Here is a 27,479-nt window from a genome sequence, read left to right on the forward strand (position 1 = left end):
TAAAATATCTACATATAAATAGGGAACCACCCAATGTAAACACTTTAGTTTGTCGAGCCCTGTCTTCTGTGTCCGCCTTCTCCGTCCCTTTTGGTCCATTCGTTTTGTGTCGAGCCTCGCATACCCAGAAAAATACGTACCGAACGTCCACGTGACATGCCGGGAATTTCTCGCTCCTCTCGTAAACATTTCGACGCAAATTCCCTCCTCTTTTGTCTTTAAACGTATCGTGATATTTTTTTTTTCTTTCTCGTATTTGGTTTTGCACATACGTGGACTCAATAATGCCATTTTGTCCCATGGAAACGCGGGAAGGCGGCCGTCAGTTGCGTTCTTTTGCCTCGCTTTATATGTTGAGTGGCTCCCTCTGATTGCGGGTTTGCGTACCTTGTGATCCGCTTCCGGCTCTCCAGGTTATGTTCGGTCTGAAACCGGTTATTCAACATTGCCGCTTCGACATAACAAATAACAGCACAATCGCTTGTTAAAAAAAAATAAATAACTGGTGTTTTAAGCATACCTTTTACTCCTTGTTTAAGTCTGTGTGTGTGTGTGTGTGGGGGGGGAGGCGGTTCTGAAAGTGCGGCGGGCCATCGCAGCCAAAGACACGATTAAACGAAAGGAGCTTTCTTAAATGACGTAAAATTGTTACCCCCAATATTAATGGAATAACAACGTGTAAAACAAACCAAGCAAGGGAAGTTCTCCACTATTTGTGTTGCGATAGGAGAGTTTTTATTAGTTTCGTTCGTTTATGTTGCACATCAGGCACGTAGCCGGGGGGGGGGGGGGGGGGGGGGTCTTGCCCCCCCCCCCCCCTTCCCCCCGAACTTTTCCATTTTGCTGGGACCTCCTGGCTACGTGCCTGTATGTACATACCCTTCCTTGTCGGTGTGTTATTCTTTTTGCGTTTCGTTCTTGCCATTTATTCCAACTTTGTTGCGGGCAGGAACTTTATCAAGCCGCACTATTGTCTTTTTTTTCTTTTTTTTAAAGAATAAAATGATTTTTAACGGAAAATCTCAAAATTTCGCCCGTCCGTGCATATTCCGCTAAATTTAGCGAGAAAATTAGCGCCACATGACTTATACACCAATTCAATTTTCCCGTTATAAATCCAGTGGAAAAATTGGTGTCACGTTACCTACGCATATATCAGGAACAGTGCGAGAATACTGCATCAAAACGCGGGGCCTTTCGTTTTGTAATTGTAATCACCAGGATTACTATTCGAAGTTCCCTGCTTAATGTCTGTGTAACCATGGTAAAATTCCTTTGCGTTCTCACGTATATCGTGCTTAGTGTCATAACTTGCATATTGTCATTATCAGATTACCCTTCTCATCAGTCTTCTGTCCCTGTGTGAATGAGCCAAAGTTTTTATGCGCTTTGATGTGTGCCTGGTTGAGTTCTCCGGATTACTATTCATAATTACGATATTTTACATTAAAAAAAAATGAAGTATAGTATTCATCAACCTTGCATTCCTTTTTGAATTTTATGTTCTAGTTTCAGTGCATGTATTTAAATGCTTATTTAAGCTTATTTATTTAGTATTTGCTTATTCATATTGCCTTCACAATTGTCCGGGCCTCGAGAGTGGGACACGTCCTCAAACTTACATCAGTGTAGAGGCAGCTTAATGAAAAAAGTTGACCTAGAAAATAGCAGCCCGAGCAAGAGCCTAATAATAAAAGGTATTAAAATGCAACGAATGAAACGAAAGGAAAGCTAAGAGAGGAACTGCTCGGCAATATCTTCCGAGACAAATTCCAGATCACCGCCAGGAGCGTGGAACATTTCTACAGAATCGGAAGAGCTTCCTAAGATAGGCCAAGACAAGTCCTCCTGTGTCTTCCAAACTTTAACGAAAAAAAAACTGTACTGCGTAACGCAAAATATGTTGAAAGGGACCGACATTTTTATCAATGAGAATTTTTCCAGCGAAGTTGGAAGAAAAATTAGGCGCAATCTTTGGCTCTCTGCATCCGATAACAAAAAGAGTGGTCAAAATGTGGCACTCGTTTTCAAAGTTCGACAAGCTTAAGATTGATAGTGATACGTATGCCTGGGACGACCTCACGGGTCAACGTTATCTGATGCATGGACAAACGACCAGGAAAACAGCCGAAGTTCCTCTTCAGGCACAGGAGATGATAAACACTGCCCACCAAATTTTAGTTGTTAAATATCAGTGCACATAGTCTTGTTACTAGAAGTGTGGCCTTGGAGCATCTTGTAATTTAGCTCGAACCGGATGTCGTTGTGGTAACGGAAACGTGGCTCCCCTTCGACATACGAGATAGTGAAGTCTTCCCATCTGGTTACATTATGATACAAAATTACCGGCGCGGCCGAGCTGAGGATGTATAGCTGTTATTGTCGATATAAAGTACCCTGCCATTCAACATCCCTCCGATATACGTGTGGTACAAGACTTACCTTGAAACTCAAGCAGTTATTATATAGCGGCACGGTATATCGGCCACCTGGGACTGAAGTAGCGGTTGGTAATAAATTAAACGACTTCATCCGTGATTTACGGATACAGCATAAACATGTGATTTTTGCAGAAGACCTAAACGTTCCGGGCGTAGTATGGGATACATTGTTACGGGGAGAAAGGGAATCGGAATCTGCTCTTGCAATCATAGACGTGCGCATCAGTCATGGTCCTCAGCAGATTATCGTGTCGTACTCGTATTCAACCGGACAGCGAATCAGTTCTGGGTCTTGTATCTTTAAGTAATCGCTTAGTATCGCGACCATATGTGGTTGTTGTAATGCCCGGTATTTCAGCATATCATGATCATGAACCCGGTTCGGAATAAAAAACAAAAGTTAGTTCAAAATATAGGGATTATAATATGGCTGACGATGCAGTTATACCTGACCACTTACATTTGCTTCGGGCCGTTTGAGGGACTCAGTTACCAACAGGTAGTAAGAGTGAATGACATGTGGCTAAGGTTTAAAGCAGTAATAGATAAGTGCATAACACAATATGTTCGTCTGAACATAAAACGAGCAAGGATACACAATCCCTGGATTTCAAGGGAAGCCAGTCAGAAAAAAATAAGAAGTGAAACGACGCAGAGGCAGGCTCCGCCAAGAACGTCGTGAAGCTTCAATAAATGAAAGAACAGAATTGCGTGCTCGATGAAAATTAGGACAAAAGAGTAAAAACAAAAGTAGTTTAATGTCACAATGCAACAGTCCATCACACAATCACCCCCGCACATTTTGAAGGCTTAAAAAAATGTTTCAGGGTTATGTACACAATTTAATAAATTAAAAGCAGCGCGCAAAAAGACAAAAACAAAGAGAGAGGAACACGGGACGAGCGATGAACTATCAACTGAACAAATGAACAGAACAGGGCGCTACTATAACGACAAGCAGGATATCGCAGATAGGTGTCATGCGTTTTTTTTTTTTTTTGGCGTGTTCACAAAACACGATGATGAACCAGTCCAGTTTGTGTTACCTATGATCTTTTCAGAGATGAATGTCTTGGCCCTCTTAGAGGAATACTGGATTATTACTAAATCTAATAACATCTGAGTCGATGGGCCCAGATAAAATTCCTAATGTTTTTCTAAAGGGGTACGCAGAATGAATGGCCTATTCATTGACTTCTATCACAGTGACTTCTCCAAAATTACCTATTGGTAATTTTGGAGAAGTCACTGTCAACGGGGGGACTCTTCTAGAAGGGTTGATATTGAGTTAAATAGTTCCCATACCGAAAGGAGGCGAAACCTCATCCGTAATTTCGCCGCCTTTCGGGCCTATTACCGTAACATCTACCCCATGCGCAATTTTAGAACATAGTTTCCAAACTTGTTCGCCAATTCCTTTCCATGGTTTCTAAACTTGTTCGCCAATTTCTTTCTTGTAACAAGTTTCTGAGCGACTACCAACATGAGTTTCCAGAGGGCATATCGACAGGACTAAGCTTGCAGAAAATGTAAGAAGCAAAATCCGTCCTAAAAAAAAAAAAATAATATTAATTAAACCGAAACTTGTCTTAGGAAGAAATAACGTTGTTTACTGTGTCAAGATATTTCTTATTGATTGCAAAAATATATGTAGGTATTGATAAAAATAGGTCTGAAATATGCCAGAAGGTTCGGCACTTGGGCCCTTGTTGCTTTTGTGGTATATTAATAATTACCTCATTGTTGATTCGCCTATTCAAGCCAGATTATTTGCAGATGATTGTATTATTTACACCGAAGTCAAATCTATTACAGATCAGATTAGGTATAACGAATATTTGTATAAAATAGACGACTGGTGCACTAATTTGCAAATGTCGCTAAAAAAACCCATGCATGACCATAGCTTACAAGCGTCAGCCATGAGGGATTAACTACATATTGCAGGGGTTTACTTTAACGAGGGTCACGGAAAGTAAGTACCTTGGAGTCACTCTAACTTTGGACATAAAATGGACAAAACACATAATGCTGGTGGTGAAGCCACCGAGATATTATAATTTATTCGACGAACGCTCAAACATGCTTCGCAGGAAACTAAGCTGTTCGCATGCATACACGATGTTAATGGGCCCAATACTAGAATATGCGTGCAAAATCTCAAATCCGTATGTGAAAACAACAACAACAAAAATCCTCGAGTTAAAACTGGAAGGATACAGCGGCGAGCATTTAATTGCATTATATTCATAACCTTAAAATGCAAGCCCTTCACCCTTGTTGGTGTTAGGCAGGTGGCAGCTGATAAAACCTGTTTACTCTACTGACTGACGTCTAACCCCTGGTTAGCTCAGTTGGTAGAGAGCTTCACTGGAAGTGGAGAGGTCCCGGGTTCGATACCCGGACCAGGCGGATTTTTCCGGTCGCGCACCCGTCACCTACCAGCTTTGTTTGGAGATTTATGTCCTTTGTCCCTTCTGTTCCCCTTCATGGATTTTTTTCGTCATTCTTGTCCAGCTCGCTTGCAACTTTGCATTTCATTGCATTATATTCGGGGCATTGTGCTTTATTTACTCTCGGCATTAAAGACTGGAACCAGTCTCTCCCCTTTACGGCAGAGCCAATTTAACGTTGCTCCAAATCCCCCCCCCCCCCCCCCCCCAAAAAAAAAAAAAGAAAATAATAATAATAGATTTTTTTTTTGACGTATTATCAACAACTTGGTCCTCGTGAAGATGCATCTGCGTATAATTGAAGACATGTCGCGAATAACCCGGAGTAAGCATGAAAAGCATATAAAAGAAAGAATGTTTAGTCAGAAACGTTCTAGAATCTAGATACCCCTTTTTTCTTCTTGTTTTTGCAGGTTGCGCGGGATTGATTTGAAAGTGTTGGGGGTACTTGTAACCGGGACGAGTTCACATCCCTAATCTTCAATGCTTCATATAGCGGCACCATCGGTGTCTGTTGTGTTGCAGTAACATATATTGCACAAGTTTAACTTACGGGTTGTGTCTGATTCGCATTAGGGCGGCGCAGACTGTGTTTGACTGTGTTTGCAACTGATTGTTGGAATGTTTTTTATTATCCCTGAAGGGACTGATAGTACGTTCAAATAAATAAATGAAACTAAATATTCGGGCCCCTTGGCAATAGCGCTTGGGGATCTAAGTGATGACATTCAGGAGTTATGTTACTTTCCCTTTGCTCTTGACACCTGTTGAGATCATCTTTTCCATTGAGAGCTTTAACCGGCGCTTTGACAACCACCTTATCACGCGCTATTTTTCTCGTATCGTCCCTGTCGCCGCGTGCTGTCAGCAGCTGGTACTGACTTAAAGGGGCGAGGAACAGAGGGGCGCCCCAATGTCCTGGATATGCTCCGTTCACCCGCAAGCTGACAGTGCGCTGAAAGCTACGAACTCGTTGAACCAGTCACGGGTCGAACATCCGCCACGTGACCACGCTCTCGTCCGCACCCAGACGCAGGCTGTGGTGGCAGATGATGTAAGCCAAGCGGCTCATTCGTCCCACGAGCGCGTAGCTCGCACACCGTATACCGTCAGCCATGGGTCGTGAACAGAATACAGGTCTGAACAACACACACGGTATGGGTAGTATTCCTTGGCGGCCATAGTTGAGTTGGATGCTGCTAAGTGCGAGCTTACAATAAGGTTCCACAACGCTTTCTCGGCGTACATTCTCCCACCGCCAATATTGTAATTCTCAGAAGTGGCGGCTCAGTCTGAGCATGGCTACGATCTCCTCTTTCCGCACAGGCCAGATGCCCGAACCCCTCGCTCCGAGAAAGTGTTCCATATAATGCGTCTTTAAGTCATCGAAACGCGAAGAAGGGCACGCTAATTCAAGGGGCAGCACAGAGAACACGCGGGGCACACGCGCGATGAGCGGTCGCGGTCGTAGAGAAACAAAAGCACGCGGTTGGCGAGTAAACAGACTCCGCTGCCACGTCGTAGTACCGAAACTCTCGGTGTAAGCCCGGAACAATGAATCGAACGTCCTCGTGGTACACGTGTGGTAAGCAACCACTGCGTGTACTTACTCTCCATGCGAGCCTTTGGAAAGGGGGGGGGGGGGCGGTGTCCGGCTCGGCTCCCGTCAGTGCACTGGGGTGGGACCTTGAGGGTCACGTCGCTCGAGGAAAGTGGGGACGGCGACAAGACGTATCGCATCCTGTGCGTAGACTGCCTCCGGGGTTCACTCTGCTCATTAAAGAGAACCCGACCCCGGGGCGACTTGTTTCCCCACCACTCCGTATACCCGCATGCTTGCCATACGGTGTCGCGGTTGGCTTGGCTCGGCTCGGCTATCTTCCTCGTGCTGCCAGGTTGTGGATAGCCAAACTCCGGGCGGGTGACCGAAAAAAACATTTAATAACCGGTTCTTTAGGCGATGTAACGAGGCACCATTTATTAATGAAGCCACCCTTCTACCGGAGGAAGAAAAAAATGGTAGAAGAAACAGAGAAAAGCGCAGATATGAATGTGCGGGAATTTGTGCGTGCACGTGTATGTGCGTGCTTGGGTGCCCTGTATGAGCGAACGGGGCACATGGTTCCGACGTATTATTAACTGCTGTTGCGTTGTTGCGTTTTGGTTCGTGTATGGTGTCGTGTTGCGCTCTTATTGTTTTGTTCGTTGTTGTTGTGTTGCGAAGTTGCTCTTCCTGCGTCGCTTTTTGTTACCGCTTTTGCGGGCAGCAATTACTGGATCTCCTTTGTCGCTCTGTCTCGGTGTATGTGCGTGCGCGGTTTGTTTGCCGTTCGTGCCTTGCGAGAGAAAAAAAAAAAGTGAGCCGGGAGATTTAGAGGGGAGGGCGATGGAAGGGCGGGTTATCAAGATTGATAAGACGGGCTCATTCGTTCCTTGGTGGTCATATATTTTTTCTCTCTTTTTTTGTTTTTTTACGTCGGCCGTAGTTGCGTGCATTCTAAACGTGCATACGTTCGATGATTTATCGAAGACGGAGCTGTTTGATGCTCTTTTGCGGCGAGCCGAATTAATTGGGGGGTCGCGAAGACTTCCAGTTTTTGATTCATGGTCCCGTGCGTAGGTATTCTTCTACAAACTTTCGTTGCCTGTTTACGTTTTACTTGCCTTTTCCCGTGTACTTTTTTTTTTCTTTCTCGTGCTTTTATACATTTGTCACACTAAAGGCTACGGGCTGGGGTAATACGCGCATTATAACCTGTCAAGGGTAATCTCATAAAAGGAGGCGCCATCTTAACTGTATCTTTCAATCACAGTTTCGGCTTCCGATATTGATTACCACAAGCCCGTGCTTGATGATCGTGCAACCGATCTCGTTTCCATCTCGAACCTCTCCCGAGTACACGAGAAAACGTTCTGTCGCTAGTCACGGACGGCAGTTCTTCACGTGCGCTCATGATGTAAAGAATAGCGCAAGAGCGGCCTGCAGTCAGCTCTATTTCTAACCAAACGAAGTGTAATCAAGTTTGTCTGTTATCGAGCATGCACCAGCGACGCAGACGGCAAGCTCAATTCGACGTGAAGCGTTTGAAATACGATTCCTTTATCGGCAAAATACCAAAGAGACACTCGCCGAGCATGTAAGGGCCGGTTCACACATAAAAGCACATCGCCGAATGGGCGCTGGAAAACGGCGCCGATGTAGTGTAGACTTGCCCGTGACGTATCGCCGATGTGGTGCCGAGTGCATCGCTACATCGGGGAGCTTTGTGGCGTGCTCACCGCCGCCGAGCAGCGCTTGGAAAAAAAAAAAAAAAACATGAAAGGCTCGTCTGCACAGTCTTGACGACTGCGTTGCACTGCGCTGCGTCGTGCAACGCAGCGCCTCCCCATTGGCTCGCCGTAAGGGTCGCCATAGCAACAGCTCGACGCAAGCAGTCTTAACGCAGTCAAACGCAACCTTGAGAGTGAACCCTAACTTCTTCTGCTATCTGATGTTGCACTTCCACTTTAACAGAGCGTTCGCACTGTTAAAGTGGAAAGAGGTGGGAGGAGCTTTCACTTCACTCTTAAACCTGTGACCGACCATAAATATATTTTAAGACACACAGAGGTAAGTAAATCAGTGGCGCTGCGCGAGAGCCGGACCTTGTATACGCTTGTTGAGGTGGATATTGATTTTAAATCAGATCAGGTACTGTTATACTGCTGGACCGCCATCCGTACGCGTGAGATTTCGAAACAGTGAGGTCCTTCACTTCGGTTTTGTGCCCTGTGGTGCTCTCACGTCTTGCACTCATGCGCCGCACTCACGCCCTCCTCATTCTTACATTCTGGAACCAATACCACTCGAGTTTCTGAATAGGTTTCCGGAATACCGATACCAATACCACCCGAAGACAAAGCCCGCGCTTCGGCGTATTTGCCGCTCGGGGCGGCACTAACGATGACGTCATAATGGGCAGGCCTTGTCCTTTAGGTGGTATTGCTCGATCCCGGTGTTTGGGGGTACAAAAAGACCTACATGTGACTAGCTGCGGGCTGACTTGTGTCCTGTCGCCCCTTTTGTCCTTGCAGCAGAGCGGCAACGTGTTGAGCTTCTGTAACGAGACGCTCAAGCTGAACGGCAGCTCAGCCATCTCCAAGGTGGCCAGTATCGTGTTCGGGAACCTGACCCTGACGGCGGTGGCCGCGGCTTCGACGCCGCAGCACAGCGTCGCCTTCCTGGGCACCGACACCGGACGCCTGAAAAAAGTGAGTCCTTCCGTGCACCATCTCCCTGTCAGGCCCGAGCCTGTCGCGACCGGCAAGAAGCCTCGTCATCCGCACTGCTCCGACCCTGTGAAAAGGGAGCCTCAGCCGCACTGCTCATGACAAGAGACCGTCTGGGGACATATTTGAAGCATGCATGAAACAACCATGCTTCGAACACGCTTGAGCCCTGTCTGCAGTTAATGCTACCGTGCCTTTTGTATGAGGTATAAGTGTGGCCGCGGTTTTAGACATAGCTGCTCGATGAAATTCGACGCAAGAACCATACCATCAGTACCGGAAAAGGTGATTGGAAGCTACCTCTCCTCCGCGCTATGTTTGCTTCAGATTATGAGGGTTATTTTTTATTACCAAGGTGCGGAAACCTATAGATTAATTTTGGGAAACAATAACGCGAATGAACTCTCGTGTACGTTAAACTCGACATTGTAAGCGTTACAAAAAAAAAAAAGCAAATAAAAAATAAAGAAATACATTTTTTGTTATTTGCAAATCAAAGGACCGCGTTACTGACCTATCTTAGCTGAAAATAAAAAGGAACGCGTCCCCGTTACGGATAAAAAAGTAAGGCGCGTTACTTTTGCGTTAAAATTTGGTGTGCGTCTATCCATCCTGCCTGCCGTTGACGGCGACGGCGTTCTTCGACAAAGAGCGTGGGCGTTGAGGGTTTTTCTAAGCGGGAGTGTTTGCGTTTGGAATAGATAGGCAAAATGCTTAAATGTGTGGGGTAAGTGCAAGAAGAGACCTCCCCGGAAAATCGCACAGTGCATCTCGTTCATGCTACATTCCACCGCGCGGCGCGGGGAATTCTGGGGCCGTTCGGATGTATACGCTGGGGCCAGCTCATATTTACGCGCTCCGTGTATCCTGGAAGTGGCTCGATTCCCCCTCTCTTACCACTACGAATTCAAAGCACGAAGAAAACGGAGATGATGCATCACAAAGCCCAGTTTGTTAGCGTCCTACGTTCTCTGCTTTCTGAAATTGCAAAATGCTAAACGAACATGATCCGCCCCTTGTATGTTTGGGTTCTCCTTCACGCGTCGTATATCGGATCGTCGTAGTGCGTCGAATAGATAATGGGAGGCGCTGCGTATTTCCAAAATGGTCTATCAGTGACGGAAGTGCTACTTTTTGCTAAGAATAGCGCCATACCTGCGCCTAAATAAGCAAAGAAAAAAAATATTATTGGAGGAAGTTGAAGGAAAGAAAAATGGTACAAATATGTATTTCAGAGTGTCTCTACTCACGGTATAATTTGCTTTATCTTAGGTAAGAGTGCAGTCGAAGGCTGGACCACATACAACCACAAACACTACTAAAAGCGCAATTCACGGGACATTTGCTGCTATTGATTCGTTTAGCAGACGAAAGACCACGCACAGAAAGATGGACGAATGCCATGATGTCGCGCTTTGACGCTGGTCGGTCCCTTTGGTTCGTAGCGGCGGCTGCGCTTTAAAGGAAGTTGAAAAAAGTATCGAGATTGATCGTCAACCACGCTAGTCGGTTGATGCCCTGGCAGATTGATCGCCGACATCGTCTCAATTTTCAGACGATGTCGACGATTTGAGGAGCTAAAATTCGAGAGAAAGCGTTGCCAAATTGTTGGATGGCGGCTACCGTGATAAGATAGGTCGGGGTCTTGTACTCCTTGATTTGATTGATTTGAACTTGATTATCGTGTCTGCCGCATGATTCCGTGGCGCCTCTCACCAGCGCGCGCGTTTCGAGCTTCACCGCTTTACACCGGAGTGCTAGGTGCAGCGGCCGACATGGCGGGGCGCCTGGGTTAGCGCGACAGTTTCAATAATTATGCTCGAAACAATTCCAGGTCTATTTTTTTAAAGGCTAAAGCCCTATTTGTTTTATTTAGCGAAAAAGCGTCGTATCAAGCGATAAAGATCTATTTTTATTACAAAATGTATTAATATGTTCCAGTATCAAAGAGGAACCCCTCAGTCATTATCAAAGATGAACTCATTTAGCGATGCAATCACTTTTTCATTTTCAAGTGATGTGCTTCACAGATGTTAGCATCTGCTCCAAAAGGATCATCAGTAACTGCTCCAAACCAATGCTCTGCCTGCTGCAGAACCTGCTGCAAAACGTAAAATTCCGCTTCCATCACTGGTCTTTTCGTGTAACCCGGTGCCTACAAACACAAAACAATTTAAAGTGGATTTTTTTTTAAATCTTGGGACGATGCAACAACTAACGTAGTTACGTTACCCGTTACTCGAAATAAGTGAAGTACGCCACCAGTTAACTGTTTTGAAAGCGCAACGAGTACTTTACTACGTTAACGGCAACGTAACGGCTCGTTACCGCCAACACTAGATGCAGCTCCCCGTGACATTCGAGTGGCCGGAGAAACGCACGGGCAGCTACCGCCATCTAGCGACCGTTTGGAGGACGCCCAGCTTTCCCGCTCCGACCGCGCTTTGCACAGCCCCGACCGGGAGCAGTGGGACCAACGCGGCGACCGGGAAATCGAAGCGGAGCAAATCCACGAGCAGTAACTGACGAACGTGCAGGTAGCCTCTTCTTCACTCGCATCGTCGGTAATCGTCGGGGATGAGGCAATTCCTCGGAGGCTGCTACGTCGGCGATCTCGCAGATCGTTCGGATGAGATTACCTTATTAATCAGGGCGCCACTTGAGCGCGGCGATGCGGGCTGGGCCGATTGGAGCGTCTGTTGTCCTCTTTTAGCCTGGGTATCCCATATGTAACCCTCGTCTCGGCGGTATTCATTCCGTAATTATTCGAGGTCCTTCGAATTCGCGTGCTGATTACGTGCCCTTGCGTTCTCCTCGCTCGTTGGTAGGACATTGTGTCGCCAGAAGGCGCATTTTTTTGTATAAAGGGCACCTCTTATATGCGTACCTTCGTTTCAGTCCCGAGTGATGCGCTTATTCGTTCAAAGTTTCTTCAGTCTAAACGTATACACTTGCGTCTCATTCACACGCTGCGATATTAACTTCGAGTTGGCAGTTGCGACGTCGCTCGTACGGCAAAAACAAAAACACGGCGAAGACACTTTGCTTACGTGTAGGAATGCGAAAGCGTTATAGTCCCGCAGTTGACATGTTTTCGAGTCATGTTTCTACACGTATTAAAGTTGTTTCTGTCAGTATAGTATTCGGCGTGGTGTGTTTGCGTATCCGTTAGCTTGCTTCCTCGGCTGTGGCGTATTTGCGTGGGCGGCCACGTTTGCCCGCGGAGGCCGTCATTGATGTAGACGCTGCTGCCGATGTCGAAGCCGTAGATGTAGACGCTGCTGCTGATGTCGAGGCCGTAAATGTAGACGCGATCCCCTCACAGTTCATTGCACGAAGCACACAAAGAGCACAGATGAATTCCGAAGCGCAACTGACGCGCCGGAGGCAGCGCCACGTCTTCCTTTTGCACACGGCGCTCCGGTGGTGACGTCACGATCCCCTACTGCGCAGGCGCGGTGCCCCCGCCGGCTCCACGGCTTCCGTGACGAAGCACCTGCGTTGCTGCGCTTTTCTTTGTGTTTTCTTTCTGAGGCGCGTCCGCTTTGACCTTGAGCGGCACGTGCTCGATGACTCATTTTTATGGCCATCTTTGGGGCTCAACGCCGACGCCGCCTTTTCGCTTAATGGAACATACAAGACTTTTGTCTTAAGAAATAAAGAAAAGCGTAGATGCTGCGGTGCTCAACCTCGCATCTGCGAAATCGCGAGCAAGATTGCACCATGTAAATCATTCTTTATCGCCTCGCTCACACACTGCTCGTACAAAAAAAAAGAAAAAAAAGAAGCAGTTTGCATACTCTGAGGCGTATTTCTTTCTTGTATGACGGTCACATTGGCCACACAAAAACTGTCTGCGGTCAACTTCGAAGCATGGATGAAGCCAACATGCTTGGACCATGCATGACACGTGTCCGCGTATTTCTTGTATTTCGTAACATGAATGTGGTTTCTTTTTTCGGGGCCATGTTGCGCATCATAGTTTAAAACGCATGACTTCGCATAAATGTTCGTACTCTCTCGCTTTCTCTCTCTCTCTCTCCCTCCCTCCTCTCTCTCACTCTCTTTTTGTGTTTGTTTGTTTACTTGCTTGCTTGCTTTTGTTCCAATCCCTTCTCCGTGTCGCGCGAGCTAGCAATGTGCCGGTCGCTTCGAGTTGCAACCGAAAACTCCGCGTAAACTATTAAAATTCTAGGCCATTGTATGTACGGCGCCCGCTCTAGGGACTTACGCAGCTGCATGCCTCGCCTACGGATTGAGCCCGGCTTTTTGTCCACGTGCCACATCGATTCCCGCGAAACAAAGGCACCCGAGCGGACAGCCCAAACGCACCAGGTCGCAACGCAAGTGCGTCGGCATTCGTATACGACTCCCGTTTATTTGTTCCAAAAAATGTTTTTTCTTTTTTTTTTCGGAATTTATATATATTTTTTTTCGTCCTTTTTTAGGGAGGATTCTGTTCCGCGCAACGAAGCACCGTGGAACGCGAGACGGCGTCGGGCCGTTGGCTAATGCGGCCTCGTAATCTGTCATCCGGAATCCAATTCCGGCCGGTGTGTTTATTTTCGCGAACGTTGCCGGAGTTGGCGCAGAGAGCGTCGCGCCTGTCCTTGCCGTCGGGGAAGGGACGGTCGCTTCGGATTGATTCGAATCGCGGACCGTGATCGTGCTTGGGCTTCCCAAAACGGTCTTCCGACTCAAATTGGATGTCTCTCCCCCGTGCCGCTCCTCTCGATTCCTTCTTCTCTCTCTCCCTCTCTCTCCCCCTGCGGTGGAACCAACTTTTTCTCTTTCTTTTTTTATTGTTATTTCTTTTCTCGTACGCCTCGCCCTCAGTTCCACAACATCGCCCGTGAAATGGTCCGCGAGAAAGGAGCTCGTGTAACCGGCTAAAAGCAGCGGCAAAGCACCCAACACTGCCGCTGACGCCATTTTTCTGCAAGAGCGACCACTTTCTATTTTTTGGGTTTTTTTTTTTGTTTTTTTGTTTTAAGGATACAAAATTAGTAGGAAGAATCAGAAAAAGCGATACTGAAATGCCCCAGGCTAGCATTCGTAGCGCACTGACGAAATTTCTCATCCACTGTGGGTAACAATGTACCCGTGTTCTGGCAGGCTAATGCCCCGCTGTCTATGTAACTAAGGACTAATTTGTTCGTTTTACATAGTGAAACAACATTGTTACCACCAACCGGAAATTACGCTGATTAAAAAAAGAAAGTATCCAAAAATTGGGGTGGGTGCCTGGATATTTGGAGAGCGTGAACGATTAGTTAGCCTTCGAAGTGAGGCCACTTGAATCTCGCTGTATACTCGTTGCCACATCAAGAAGAAAAAAAAATGTTTTTTTTTTTTTTTTTTTGTGCATACTTTATTACACGCAAAGTAGTTTTTAGTAGAGGATTTGTTGGTCGGGGGAAGAAACGATGTTTTTGGCATTTCAAACTGTACGTCTTGACAACATAACGCATAGCTAATCAAAAATTCACCTCCACTTAATTCACCACATAAAAGGAGAAATCAGTAAAGTTCTGCGAGGAGACCGACTTTTTTATTATTATTATTTATTACGGTTCTGCAGGTGGATACGAGTGTAGATGCTCCCAACCTCTCGCACAGTAGTGAGTGCACGAGCGCACGCATGTGCAACACACGTCCAGATCGAAACCGACAAGAGGCGAACACACGATCTCCGGGTTCTGCGTCGCAAAGAATTCGCGCCACCTACTCGGAGATGCAGCGCACTAACCAACTCGGCAAAGCTCCAGCGGCTTTCTGCACGTGGCTTGCCCGTGACGTCATTTCACACCGTGCTGGTGGTCATTCCTAATTGTTCTTGCCGAGGAGAACAAGTTGGGTGGTGCGAAATAAATGCTGAAGAATGGCCCGGCAGCAAGACTACCACAGTGGCAGCTGCATGGCGTCGGTGCCAGCCATGTACCTAAACATGTGCACCAACGACCCTGGTGTAGCGCGCGTAGTGTCTCACATGGTCCAATGAGTCAATGTTAACACTCTCAGAAAAAGAAAAAAAAAAAAGATAAAGAAAAAAGGACTGAAAACTTGAGTGGGAACTAGAGAAGGTAGTAACCATGAAACCAAGAGAAGTAACAAGCACCGCAGAGCATTTATTATTATTATTATTATTATTATTATTATTATTATTATTATTATTATTATTATTATTATTATTTGTAGAGAGACAGCGCACTCGTAATTCATACGCCAGCGACAACCTTGGCCACTGACAACCCACAGTCCGGTTCAAGCTTTTCATACGGAGCGGTAGCTTCCATCTCGTTCTCCAAGTTCGCCTTCACCGGTGCTGTTCTCCCATCTCTGTCTAGTCTGCCATTTTCCCGCTATTTTTCTTTCTTTTTTTGTCGCTTCTGGAACTTGTCAGCGAAGACGACAGGAAGGCTCGGTGGGGACCCCGGTCTGGTTCCTTCGCCCCCTTCTCGAAAAGTTCCTCCTGCGCTGACAGGCGACAGTTGCCTGGCCTGTCTTCTATCCCGTTCCCTTTCACAAACGGTCACAGTTCTCCTGTTTGGTTATCTCATGACGGCTCTTTTTCTTCGGTACGCACTACGTGCCCCTGCGTTGCCTTGCTGTCTGAAACAAGAGTTAACAAAAAAAAAAAAAAGCAATGGCGGCATTGGAAGGTTTGTGTTATGAAGAGACGGTCCATCGTTATACGTTTATTCTGGTATCACAAATGGCCGGTGGTCATATATTATAGTACCCCTCAGGCACGTAGCCAGGGGGGGGGGGGAAGCCCATGGGGCCCGCCCCCGCCCCCAAAACAAAATGCCGGCTACGTGCCTGCTACCCCTCCAATCCTCCCCATGACGAGCGTATCCGCGCTATAGTATACACGAAGCAGCCTATCGCTCTTTTCCTCCAAACAAATGCAAGGCGTCGTTTTTTTGTTAGTTTGCGTCCTGTTGTAGTATACGAGTTACCGCTTGGGCTATGTATTATACACTTCCGTAATTAAGCCTACGGTCGCAGCTTCAGCGAGCAAAGTTGTCCATTCTACTGTACTGTTCAGATTAGTAGCACCGCAATTGCTCGATAGGTGTGTCTGCACGATCAGAAAATCGGTACACACTCGATTTTATTGGTGGTCTCAGGTTTTTTGTACTCACATACAGTATAGGCGATGATGATGATGATTTGCGGCTGTTCCTTTTGAAGCGGGCGGTCCCATGGTGTTTAGAACCTAGCCTGCGGAGTTTACGAGACCCCTATTCTTCACCGACGTCCACCGATGTTCTTCTCTTGGCAGTCTCTTCCGCTCCTCTTCTCCGTATAGGCCTTCGGCGTCCGCGCCTTGATTATTGTTGCCCCGCCGGTAGAGGCTGGTTCCTGAGTATAGGCTCGAATGCTCCCGGGTCACCTGCTGCCACTTCGCTGGTTGAGCCGGTTGCAATCCGGCGCCCGAGAGACCCTCATAATTCTTTCTTCATTTGTTTAAGTTTCGATGGTGTGAACATGAGAACTGACAATTACAAAGCGGCTACCCATAAGCTCCTCGATTAGATTTCCACCATTAAAAGGATTCGGAGCCAAACTTGCGCCAAGAGATTGATTGGACAATACTCCGAAATAAACGCTTACTCGGCCGTTGTACCTATAATTCACGTCCGGGACGTCCTGCTACAGTATCCTCCGCCCGGTTGTATCTTGAACTTCTTCGTCAACCTCAAGAAGGCCGCCATTTGTCTGGCACAGACGCCACGGGGGAAGGTAGAGGAGGAAGGATGAGACATGGCTCTCTGTCAGGCTGCAAGAGCCCCACGTGCATCAAACCCCCGATCCAAACCCCACGCGACGTCGGCTGACGCTACCGCCCCCTCGCGCATGGAGGGGGGAGCCAGCCGAAGGACCGGCGTTGCCCGTCTTGGCAGCTCGCTGCAGCCTCCCGACTTTCTTGTGGTGTTTGATGAGAGCGGAGATTAACGCCGCAGGGCTCAGCGACCGACCGCGCAGCCGTCCTCCGCGACTTCTCCACTGGTTGACGCATCGAGAAAGGCGGAGCGCGTCTTTTTTTAAGAGGAGCCCCGCGTTCGCGTGATGGATCTGGGCAGGGCGCGCCACGATGCTGCGGTCTCGTCAGGCCGCGCTATTATGTGCCCGGGCCGTTCGCGTGGCTTCCAGCCCCCGGGTAATGAGCGGGAACCGTTCCCCTTGTTCCAGTCGAGGAGCCGCAACCCCGGAGCCCTCGTGGCGAGGCTGGCTTCAACCGATACAGTCAAGGCCTGCGCGTTTCCCTACCCCGAACGTCATCTCTTGTGGATCCAGGCAGTACAGCCTAGCTCGCGTCAGCGTCGCCGGCAGCGAGGAGTCTTGCAGCGTCTCTCAATGAACGCGGCGCTATCACGCAGCGACGCCAGGTGCACGCGTCAGCCATTTTGAGGGCGTACTCGCGTCAAGCTTCAGCCTGTTTTCCGGTTGGGGTAGGTCGGGTGTTTTACTGATGATGACGTCATGCGAAGGCCTTGTCTTCTAGGTTGTACGGCTTCAGTCCTCCTCCTACCCCCGCTAAGTTTTGTTTTTCTTCTTAAATTTATGCTTTCGCGTACCTTAGAGGGAGCTCCGGTTGCTGCGTCGCTATACCGCAAATGCAACATAGACGTTAGCCGTGACAACGGGGCTCGATTCACTCCGAACCGCGTCACGGAGCACGAGCTATCGCAGCCGTTTCGGTTGTCTGAACAGCAAAGTATCGCACAATCAGAGTCTCAATTAGCTCCCCCGTCTGTTTCTGCGCGTGTCCGTATGTAGTACGGGCGTAACGTAAAGATATATACGGTGTTCTTGAAGAAAGAATTACATTCATCGCGGGAGCACTCCGGGCGCAGTCGACACTACGAGCCGATAAGGCCAATCAAACATCGTTAAAAGCGCAACATTCTGTTGTTCCTTATGTTTCTTTACTCGTTCTGTCTCATAGTCATGCCAATCGTGTACAGGCAAGGGTCAGTGACTCGCCCTTTTAGTGTGCGTGTTTGTGGCTGTATGTGTTCGTGCCTTCGATCGCGCTCGGACATACAATGTTCTCGGTCCCTCTCTCTCCCTCTCCCCCCTCTTCCTCTCTCTTTCTCTCTCTCCCCCTTTGAGACAATTGCTGTTTCTACGGATTTAAACGGGATATACTGTACGTGTTCGCGTTGAATGCCTCGGGAGTGGAATTAAAGTTTGCCCTTGTTCTCTGGCCCCCAGGTGTTCCTGACGAATCAGGGTCGAGCGGAAGAGTTCGAAGAGGTCGTCATCGATTCCGGCAAGTCCATCCTGGCCGACATGGAGGTGGACACGACCGGACACTACGTCTACGTGGCGTCTCCTTACAAGGTCACTGGCTCTTTCTGACCTCTCGTGGAGCATTCAGGCCCGCCAGCTCTGTCCCCCCAAGCTGGGCAAGAAAACAAACAAACAGTGCATTGAACTTTCACCGTACACCCTTATGCAAGATATGCGGCCTCGACATTACACAACGCGGAAGCGAAACCTTCGAACAACCGGCACCACTCCCCGAAAACGCTCAATCCACGGCGTCGTAGTCGTCCCCGCCGTCCGAATCCCCCGTCGCCGCTTCGATTCGTCATTTCCCCCGTCCTGTTTATATATACACACACACGCGCGCACATACATACGCATGTACGCACATACATACAGATACATAACTGCATACAGAGACAGACAGACAGGCGACCGCGAATCGCCGCGGTGGCAACGCCTCGGCAACGACCTCCAAGTCGATCACGACCGCTGCGAGCAAACAAGCGAGCGAGTCGATGGAAAGACACGGCGGCACGAGGGGCTCCGTCGAATTTCCGCCTCTGCCCACGCACACGCGCGCGGCGCCGTCGCAACAAGCGGCAGCGCCGATTGCGAAGAGGGGATTGATCTCCCCCTCCTCGCTGCAGCGCGAAGCCCCACGCCGGTGCCCTGGGCGTCGCTCGCTGGCTTCCATCAAAGGGCCTGGCCAGACGGATGGACGGACGGGGCAGGAAGTCGCCACAGTGATAGATCGTCTGCGAAGAGCGGGCCGTGTCATTCAACCCCGGACGGGGTCTCGGAGGGCTTTGGCGAGGCCGACGGTAGATTCGGGGCCCGGGGAGGCGGCTCTGCCTTTTGCCAGTGCGCGGCGTTCTTTGTCGGATCGGTCAGCTGCGGGCGTGGACCTATCGGTTCGGGAGATCCCCGACCACCGATGGTACGGTTCCCTGTTTCTTTGTTGCGCAGTGCCGACTCCTCGTGCCTGGTCGAAAACGTAAGCTCCGCGGGCGTCGGGAGAGGGGGTCCGTGCTTGTAGTGCATTTGCGCCGCCCGTCAAGAGCAGTGCGATATGCAGAGTTTGAAAACGGGCTCGGCTTGTTTAAACGCTCAAACGTGGACAAAAAATTGGAAATAGAAACGCATTTTTAGCCTGGCCTTACTGATCAAGAGGAATGGAAATAATTAATGTCAACGCTAAAGCACAAAAAAAGAGTAGCCGGAAAACGGAAGCGAAGTACGCTTGACAACAACCGTGGATGAAACGTTTTAGGCTTGTACTTTCTAAACCCATCTTGCTCTTATTTTTCTGTTCCGAAAATGACGCATTTACCGCTGGTACTCGTACATAGGTCAGTCGAGTGTAGTACGTCAGTATGGTATCAATATAGTATAGTATACATAATCTATTATATACCCTTATGTATTTTTCCTACCTTCGTCCTCCGAGGCAGATATCTATAAAAAGGAAATAGCTTCGATGCATCCTCAGTTTTCCTTGTTTGTTTTCTTTTTTCATATATCGCGCTGGTTATGGGCTATCCGTCGAATTACCGCGTGCACTACCTTTTTACTCTATCAGTTACATAATATTCCTTTTACGCTGCTCGGAAGCTACCCGGATCCCCCAGTTGCCGGCTAGAATCGGAAAGCTTCCCGCTAATGCACGGACCAAATTCGCCGCGAGAAGGAGAAGTCGCGCGCCCTTACGGGCGCACTTCTCGAATTCCCTTCCAGCCACCGCTCTGGTCGGGGCAGGTGACAGCCGTTAATTTCAGTTTGTACCGGCGCACCCGATGCCGGAAGCAAGCTTGCTCGGTCGTCCCGACAGCGGCCAAGCGCTCAGGACAACGATACCGTCGGCTGTAAATGAAGACGGGCACCCTTGGCGCCGACGCTTGATGCTCGCCGATAAGTCTCGGGCGACATCTCGCAGCAAAAGCGCAGCGCGCTCGAGCCGCGCCGCGTTCCTTCGACTCGGAGAAAAGCAGCGGACGATGCGGAAACAAACAAATAAAGAAATAAATAAGACCGAAGACGCAACTGCGGCCCGGCTGGCACGGCCTTTCTTCGCATGGCTCCGGTGCTGCGGCTGGTGGATCAGTGGCTGTCCCTTTGTTTAGCCTCGCTCAATCGGCAACCGTCCGCATTCGCCTGTTCGCGTAAGCCCCGGATTGATGGGCGCGCGACGTTTTTTTTTTTTTTTCCTTGTTTTTTTTTTATGTTTTTGTGTCGTATTTTGCCATCCTCCGCTGCTCATATCTTTTGCCGGTGCCGCTATCTTGGTCCTCCCTCGCGTTCGGCAGTTGTCGCCTTTCTTTACGGACAGCTCTTCCGCCACTATTTGTTTCGGGCCCACATTTACGGGCAGTTTCTTGTTTCCGCCGGCCTCGATGCCGACATGCAAAGGGACGCGTTCAGCGTCGCTCTCCGCGGCCGCCGCTGCCGCCCAATCTTTACCGTCCCTTCCTCGCCCGCTATTTACACACCACCGTCTCCTCAGTACCTCGCGGAATGGATAGCCGGGCGCAAATTACTTTCCGCGTGGTACTTGCGTGTGTGCTTTTCGAGCGGACCGGGCGGTGATACGCGGTTTTTCAAAAGCCCCTTTGTCGGGAATGGTCGGAATGCGGTCCTTTCATCCTCTGGGAACGGTTGTCCAGACTGGCAGCTGCTGCGCTACGACAGCTCTTCTGCTTGTTTCATTTACGCGGTTGCTAAGCGATCTCATTTTTAATGCAATTCATTTTTTCTCGTAATTTCAGGAACGCCGCGATGTAAACGCCTCGTCACGTCGTTCTCATCTGCTACATCTTCCGTTGTCTCCCGCGTTGTCACCCCCCCCCCCCCCCTCCCACACACACACACACATCACCATGCACCACTACCACCACCCATCCACCAAAGTGTACAAAAAAACAGAAAAAAAAAAAACTATTCGCATCGTTGAAGGTTTATTCCATGGTCAAATGAACCGCTAGTGGTCCGAACCATATGCCAAAGTTTGAGAAACAACCGTCATCTAAGTCAAAAGTTTAAAGGATTTAAGTTATAAGTTATAAAGGCAGTTACTGACAGCCACAGAAATGTGGGGCGTGGCTTCTCAAGCTTGTTTCTTCGTGATTGGTTTGTTCGGATATCTTCCCGGCTCAAGCGGAATTCACACTTTCTGCCGAGGAGCTATAACAAGATGCCAGGAAACACGCCCAGTCCTTCTCACCGAAAGTCCGAACGCCGCCGACTCTGCGATTCGACGGAGCCAATCAGGCTGGAAATATACGTGCGTGCGTGTCCGTACGCTTGTGGTTCACGCTGATGTTTGCGGCTGTTTCTAGGTGCATGTAGGGCCGAGCGATATCGTATACTTTCTCCGCAGGTGAGCCGCATCCGTGTGGACCGCTGCCAGCAGTACAACACGTGCGATCAGTGCCTGCAGGCCAGGAATCCCTACTGCGGCTGGTGCTCTCTCGAGAAAAGGTGCGTGCACTTGGCGTCATTCTTTTTCACCGGCTTTCCCGTCGTCGCACCGTCTCGGAGACGCCTCGGTCTTGCCTTTGAGAGGAATCGCCTCTCTCGTTGGGCGTGTGAATTCTTACCGCCAGTGCGCGATTGCTCCGCCGCTCGCACTTCGTGCATTCGAACATGACTGAACGGCACACGTTACCGAGTGTCCCTAATGACTTGGTCGCTGTGTGAACGTCAAGGGCAACGTCGTGCATCAAAGCTACAGTACTAAACAGCTTCGAGAAACGACGTGTTTGTGTGCTGCGTTCCTGAAGTTGCGGGTGCCGGCGCGGGGCTTTGAAGATGCTCGAGTGCTCGTTTCTTAAAACTCCGCGGAACTACACTTTGAAGGTTGAGCCCCTGATAACGCTACAGGAAGCTCGGTACATATATAAATATATCTCGAGGACGGCGCGTTTGCCAGCAAGCGGTCTCGCGGGAACGTCGACCGCGTTCGGTTTGAGCTCCGTTCTGTTTTGTTCAATCTGTTCTGACCGCGGCTCCCCTGAACCGAAATAAATATCACTATTACTCGTGTGACAAAATGAAGGACGGAAACGGGTGTCGCGCGGCGGTTCCCATAGCAACCGCCGCGCGACATCCATTTCCGTCGCTCATGTGGTTGGGGCATTACGAGTCGTCGCTTAGGTGCAGCGCTCTCACGCTCGGCTGAAGAAATCAAACCGTGCGCACTGTGGCATGCGCGAGGCGATTTAATCTTTAGTGTTGTTTCCAGGAATGTTGCACATGCCGACTGTCCGATTGTCAATACTGGTACAGGGATGAAACCCGTCCTCGTTAACGATCGGACTGCATCGGATGGCTGGTTTGTCCAGATGACGTCACTGGACATCCTCTTTATCATGCCCGGAAGCATTCACTAAAACTCGAAATATGTGGGGGGTGACAAGTAACGACGAGACACTGGAAGCCCTCAACACCGTAGAAAGAGAAAGAGGTCTCCCACTCAGCCGCGCACGCTTGACGACGAGGCGCCAAAAGTCACCCGGCCCGACATTTCCATGAGAATAACGCCTCGCCGGGCTGGCCGACTCACCACAGCGGCACTTCGCCTCTGATGGCCGTTGGTCGGCCATTTTGCGAGGGGGCCCTCCTTCCCCCACCCAGCAAGACCGATCGGGGCCGGCGAGCCGAACGCACGCAGCCGTGCCGAGGCGTCAGGCCGCCGAGGCTACAAATTCAGCACCGTCATTGTCCCCCCCTTCGGGCGGCGGAGCGGCTCCCCGCGGGTGCCGCAGAATTTATGGGGCGAACCGCATCGGGATGGCCTCCCCGGTTATGGGCTTCCCTCGTTCCGGACGCAGAAACTTCTTTTCTCCCTTCCCATCTCGCACGCCTCTGCATCCGCGGCGGTGGCACAACTTTACGAGGCCCCGCTGTTGCCAGTCCGGCTGAACGCCGGTGTGCGCGGCTGTTTGCTCGGGAGGCGAAGAGGAGGTGGCCGATTTGTTGGAGACCAGGGGTTCACTCTGCTGGACTCCGTTTCACCTTAAATCCGCGGTCACACTCCTACTAATACGTCACACAAAAGACAGTGCGCACACACTGTCTGAGGCCTTCCGTGTATGACGGTCACATTGGTTATACAAAAACTGTCTGTGGACAAGTTCGAAGCACGTATCAAGCAAACATGTTTCCAACATGCATGTCCGCAGGAATTATGTCGTCATGCTCATGGTGAAAGCACGATGCGTAAACGAATATAAAAATAAATGCGTACCGATCGAAAGAAGGTCACAAGGTTTCTCCAATAGACGGCGTTAATGTGTTTTCTCGCCTAGAGTTCCTGTATAGGAGCCTATACAGGAACTCTATTCTCGCCCGAAGCGGTTAATGGGAACGCAAGGTACTCGAGCACAGTCAAACGCAAAAGGGTGTTGGTCCATCGGCGGTTACCAACGGCATTTAAAAAATAAAAAGGGAGGTGGGGGTCGGGTTGTCTGCGTCAGAGTCAAGAAACTTTGTCAGTTTTAAAATTGCCATTACTTGTTTACAGCTTTGTTTCTCTATTAACTCGGACCTACGGGGGAGGCTGTATAGGCCGCGCACGCGAGCATTCAATGCGCGTCTCTCGGATTTTCTGATCGCAGGCGCGGATAAACTGCGCGACGAGATGAACTCCCCGAAGCTCATTATTAATTTTCGATGAGTGTGCGTCTCTGAACTTTTGTTATAAATCTCTCGAACTTAATGGTATTTCTTAATGGTCGTCTGAGAGAGGACGCTAGTTTCGACCACGGTGTAGGAAGGTTTCGACTCATCACCGTTTTTGCGAGTTTTAGTAGATCGTTTCCGTGCGTCCCCATAACGACACGCGTGCATCGTATCTTCGGGGTGTATTAGTAGATCGTTCCGATGCCTTCGAAAACGATACCCGATAACGACACGATACATACGCAAAGGCATCGCCGGATCATCCAGTGTCGTTATCGGAACGGTCTACTATGAAACTCTCTTATCGGGTATCGTTACTGGAGCAAGAAAAAAAAAAAAAAGAGTTTTAGTGAGTCGTTTTCGCCACGAACGGTTCGTTATCGAACGCATCGCCGACGCCACTGCGAATTCGACCGCGAGTCGTTGGGGGGCTTCGGGAGGCTCGAGTTTGTCGCCCTCCGACCGCTGGAGTCGTCGCCGCAACGCAGCCAGCACCGTTCACGACTCGGGTAAAAGAAAGATGGCGGTCGGTTTGGCGACTTGACTTCGCCGGCCCAGCCGAAAGCTAAGACAGCGGTAGGCGATTTGCCATCCTGTTACCCCTCGCTTCTCATTTGAGAGGTTGAACCAAATCACTGCTCACAACTGTACGCGATCGTGAATGCTGTAAACTACGCATGTAAGTACATTTTCGTGATCTTTGGGTTAACCAGCTGCCGTGGCGACCGCGAGCAGACGAAATGATTTTGTTCGACGGCACACAACGTAAACAGTCGTTTAAGTTCAAAAAATGACAGAGACACAGTACCTACCTCTGCGGTCGTTCAGACACGGTTTACTCCATCTAGCTTCGCAGATATTTAAATTCCAATCGATAAATGTTACCTCGGCCGTCTTGTTTACGTCATTCTGCATTCACGCTGCAGAATGTTTCGCACGTTTACTAGAAGATGTCGCTGCCGGTCAAACGTAATCATCATCATCGTTTACACGGTTGCGCCAGTTTGAAGATTCGCTAAAATACGTTACATTTCGGAACGGAACAGCTGCACTTTTCATGATTTCGGAACCGTGTGCTCCAAAAACGACTCGCTAAAACTCCCGAAAAAACGTTCTCCTCCAACCCCCCATTGCCTTCTTCGTCGGCTCGGTAAGTGTACTCTGGGTAAACGTCATTAGGAAGTTTCAGTAGATCGTTCCGACGACTCCGATAACGATACCCGGTTCTCCGCCGAGTCGCCGGCGCATTTGTGCATGCTTCGTATCGGTATTGGAGGAGTCGGGACGACCTACTAAAACTCTCTATTGACTCGCTCAGTCACCGACTCCGGGCTGACACTTAAGAAACCTAAACTGTATACGCTTTTAGACCATGACCGCCTTTGTGCGCCGCGCTGTGTCCGTGCCCCTATGAAGCCCGTGTCGTCACTGAGGATTGCTGGGGAGGGTGCAGCGTCAGTCACTGGGAAAGGATAACGTTTGGCGATGGGGCACCAAGAGAGAGACGGCGGTGGGAACAGAGGCGACTCGGGGCGAGTCCCTGGAACTGAGAGCGCCACGAACGGACATTGTGGGGCCGGACGGGAGCTGGACTTGAGGGGGGGGGGGGGGGGGGGGGGGGCTAATGTGCCACCGGTTCTTTTTTTTTGTGCCTACTTGCGCACGTGCGCGAGTGTGTGTGTCTGTCCAATGCGGGCTCAATGCACCTACAAAAGAACATAAAAGTTTGTTGGCGCAAGGGGACGGTCCTGATGCGTCACGGGCTCTGCGGTCCCCCGCATTATGCTGATATATTATGGAACAGTCTCGTGTGACTTGCACGGGGCGATAGCCGATGTTGTGGTGCGCCCGAGATGCGCGCACGGCCGTCGATCGCGTAGATTGCTCCGCCGCATTATACGTAGATGTTTTTTTTTTGTTTCTTGCGTTTCTTTTGTCGGCGTGAGAGGGGGGAGGCGGTCCCCGCTGTCTGTAGGCATGCAGTTTGTCCCTTGATTTTGGGTCTGCGCTCGGTTGTCATAGGCTAGTCTTCTTTTTCGTGGTGGAAGATCGTAAAAGTTCCCGGAGCATGTTGTAAAGCATTCCGGGTGTATCGTTCCCAGCGAGGCCCAGCTGACAGAAGCGTCTAATATATTTAAATATACCGTTATACCAAACAAACGATCGCCGTTTCTTTTCTTTTTTGTTTTTTGAAAGGTTGTAATAAAAGTTGTTAGTTCGGCAAAAACGCTCATTTGGGTTACTAATGTAAGCGGTGAAGCATGGCGCCCGCCAATACCTATCTCCAAGTAAAATTCGAAAAAGCGCCGATGCCGTGTTCGCATTCACAGTGTCGCGCAGTGCTTGCGTCTTCTTGAGTTCTGTCGCGAAGAACGCTCATTAATTCTCCCATGCATTTCGTCCGGCGTTTACGGGAAACTATGGGGTTGCCCGCACTGGCCAAATTTATCCTCAACTCTGACGGTATACGTGTCGTCATACCTCAAGGACAGACCGACCTCTCTTCGTCTAAATGAAATTTACTTTTTTCACTCCGCTGCCTTTGGTAAGACGCGAAATGCGGGTATCACAACACAAAACCGGCCTAGCTTACCTCGAATGACGCAAGCGCTCTCTATTCTAAATTCAAATCACCCGAGTAGGGTATGTATTCCGCGGTGACACGGCGTTACCATACATTCGCGATTCTCTTTGAAGTACGTTGCACTCTTGCTTCATACTTAAAATTTGAACGAAAAAAAAAAAAAAAGATGAACCAAAATAAGTTACATGCTAGCAACGAACCGTGTTTGGCGTGTTTTGTTTCTATGAAATATTTTTTTCGTAAACCCTCTCCTACTCGCATAACGCCATCTTTTATTTGCTGCTTACCTCGTGATTGTCATCTCGGTGTTCATTTATCGAGGTATCTTCCGAAGCAATATGCGGCCCGTTATTGCGGCGTGCTGCCGTCAGAGCGTTGCGGCTATGTCCCCGAGCTTTCCCGAGCAGCGCGTGGAAACGTATTCAGTACCAACGCTAAAAACAAAACAAAGCGAAGTACTTCAGAAATAAGTTTTAGGAGCGCCGAGTTTATTACCAGTCCCACGCGATAATCTACGGTATGCGTCTAAAGTAGAGGTCGCGGGGTCGCCCGGTATGCACGCCGGAAACAACCAGTATCTGCATGGACCCCTTTTGTATATGTGGACTCTGGGCGTTTTATGTTCGTTCAAGACTTTATGCCCCTCCATTTTCTTTTCTTTCTTTAACTTAGCGGTTTGCTAGATGTTGCCCCTCACCCTTCACAACAACGAATCAAGTTCAAGCGTTTCACTTCTATTATTTTTTTTTTTTTCGGGGAGATAATGGCTTGTTT

At 49.1% G+C, this 27,479-nt stretch overlaps 1 protein-coding gene across 1 annotated transcript in view; it reads left to right on the plus strand.

Annotated features, from left to right (window-relative positions):
- The window catches only part of LOC8036364 (plexin-B), a 138,748-nt gene that overhangs the window by 81,873 nt on the left and 29,396 nt on the right, over positions 1–27,479 (plus strand). Inside the window, exons 4-6 of the mRNA XM_042291695.1 lie at positions 8,969–9,145; positions 18,389–18,517; positions 21,819–21,919. Coding sequence (XP_042147629.1) covers positions 8,969–9,145; positions 18,389–18,517; positions 21,819–21,919 — 407 coding nt within the window. The remainder of the gene's footprint in view (positions 1–8,968; positions 9,146–18,388; positions 18,518–21,818; positions 21,920–27,479) is intronic.

Source organism: Ixodes scapularis, unplaced genomic scaffold, assembly GCF_016920785.2.
Source record: "Ixodes scapularis isolate PalLabHiFi unplaced genomic scaffold, ASM1692078v2 PGA_scaffold2__306_contigs__length_199485367, whole genome shotgun sequence".
In the NCBI taxonomy this organism is placed as follows: domain Eukaryota; kingdom Metazoa; phylum Arthropoda; class Arachnida; order Ixodida; family Ixodidae; genus Ixodes; species Ixodes scapularis.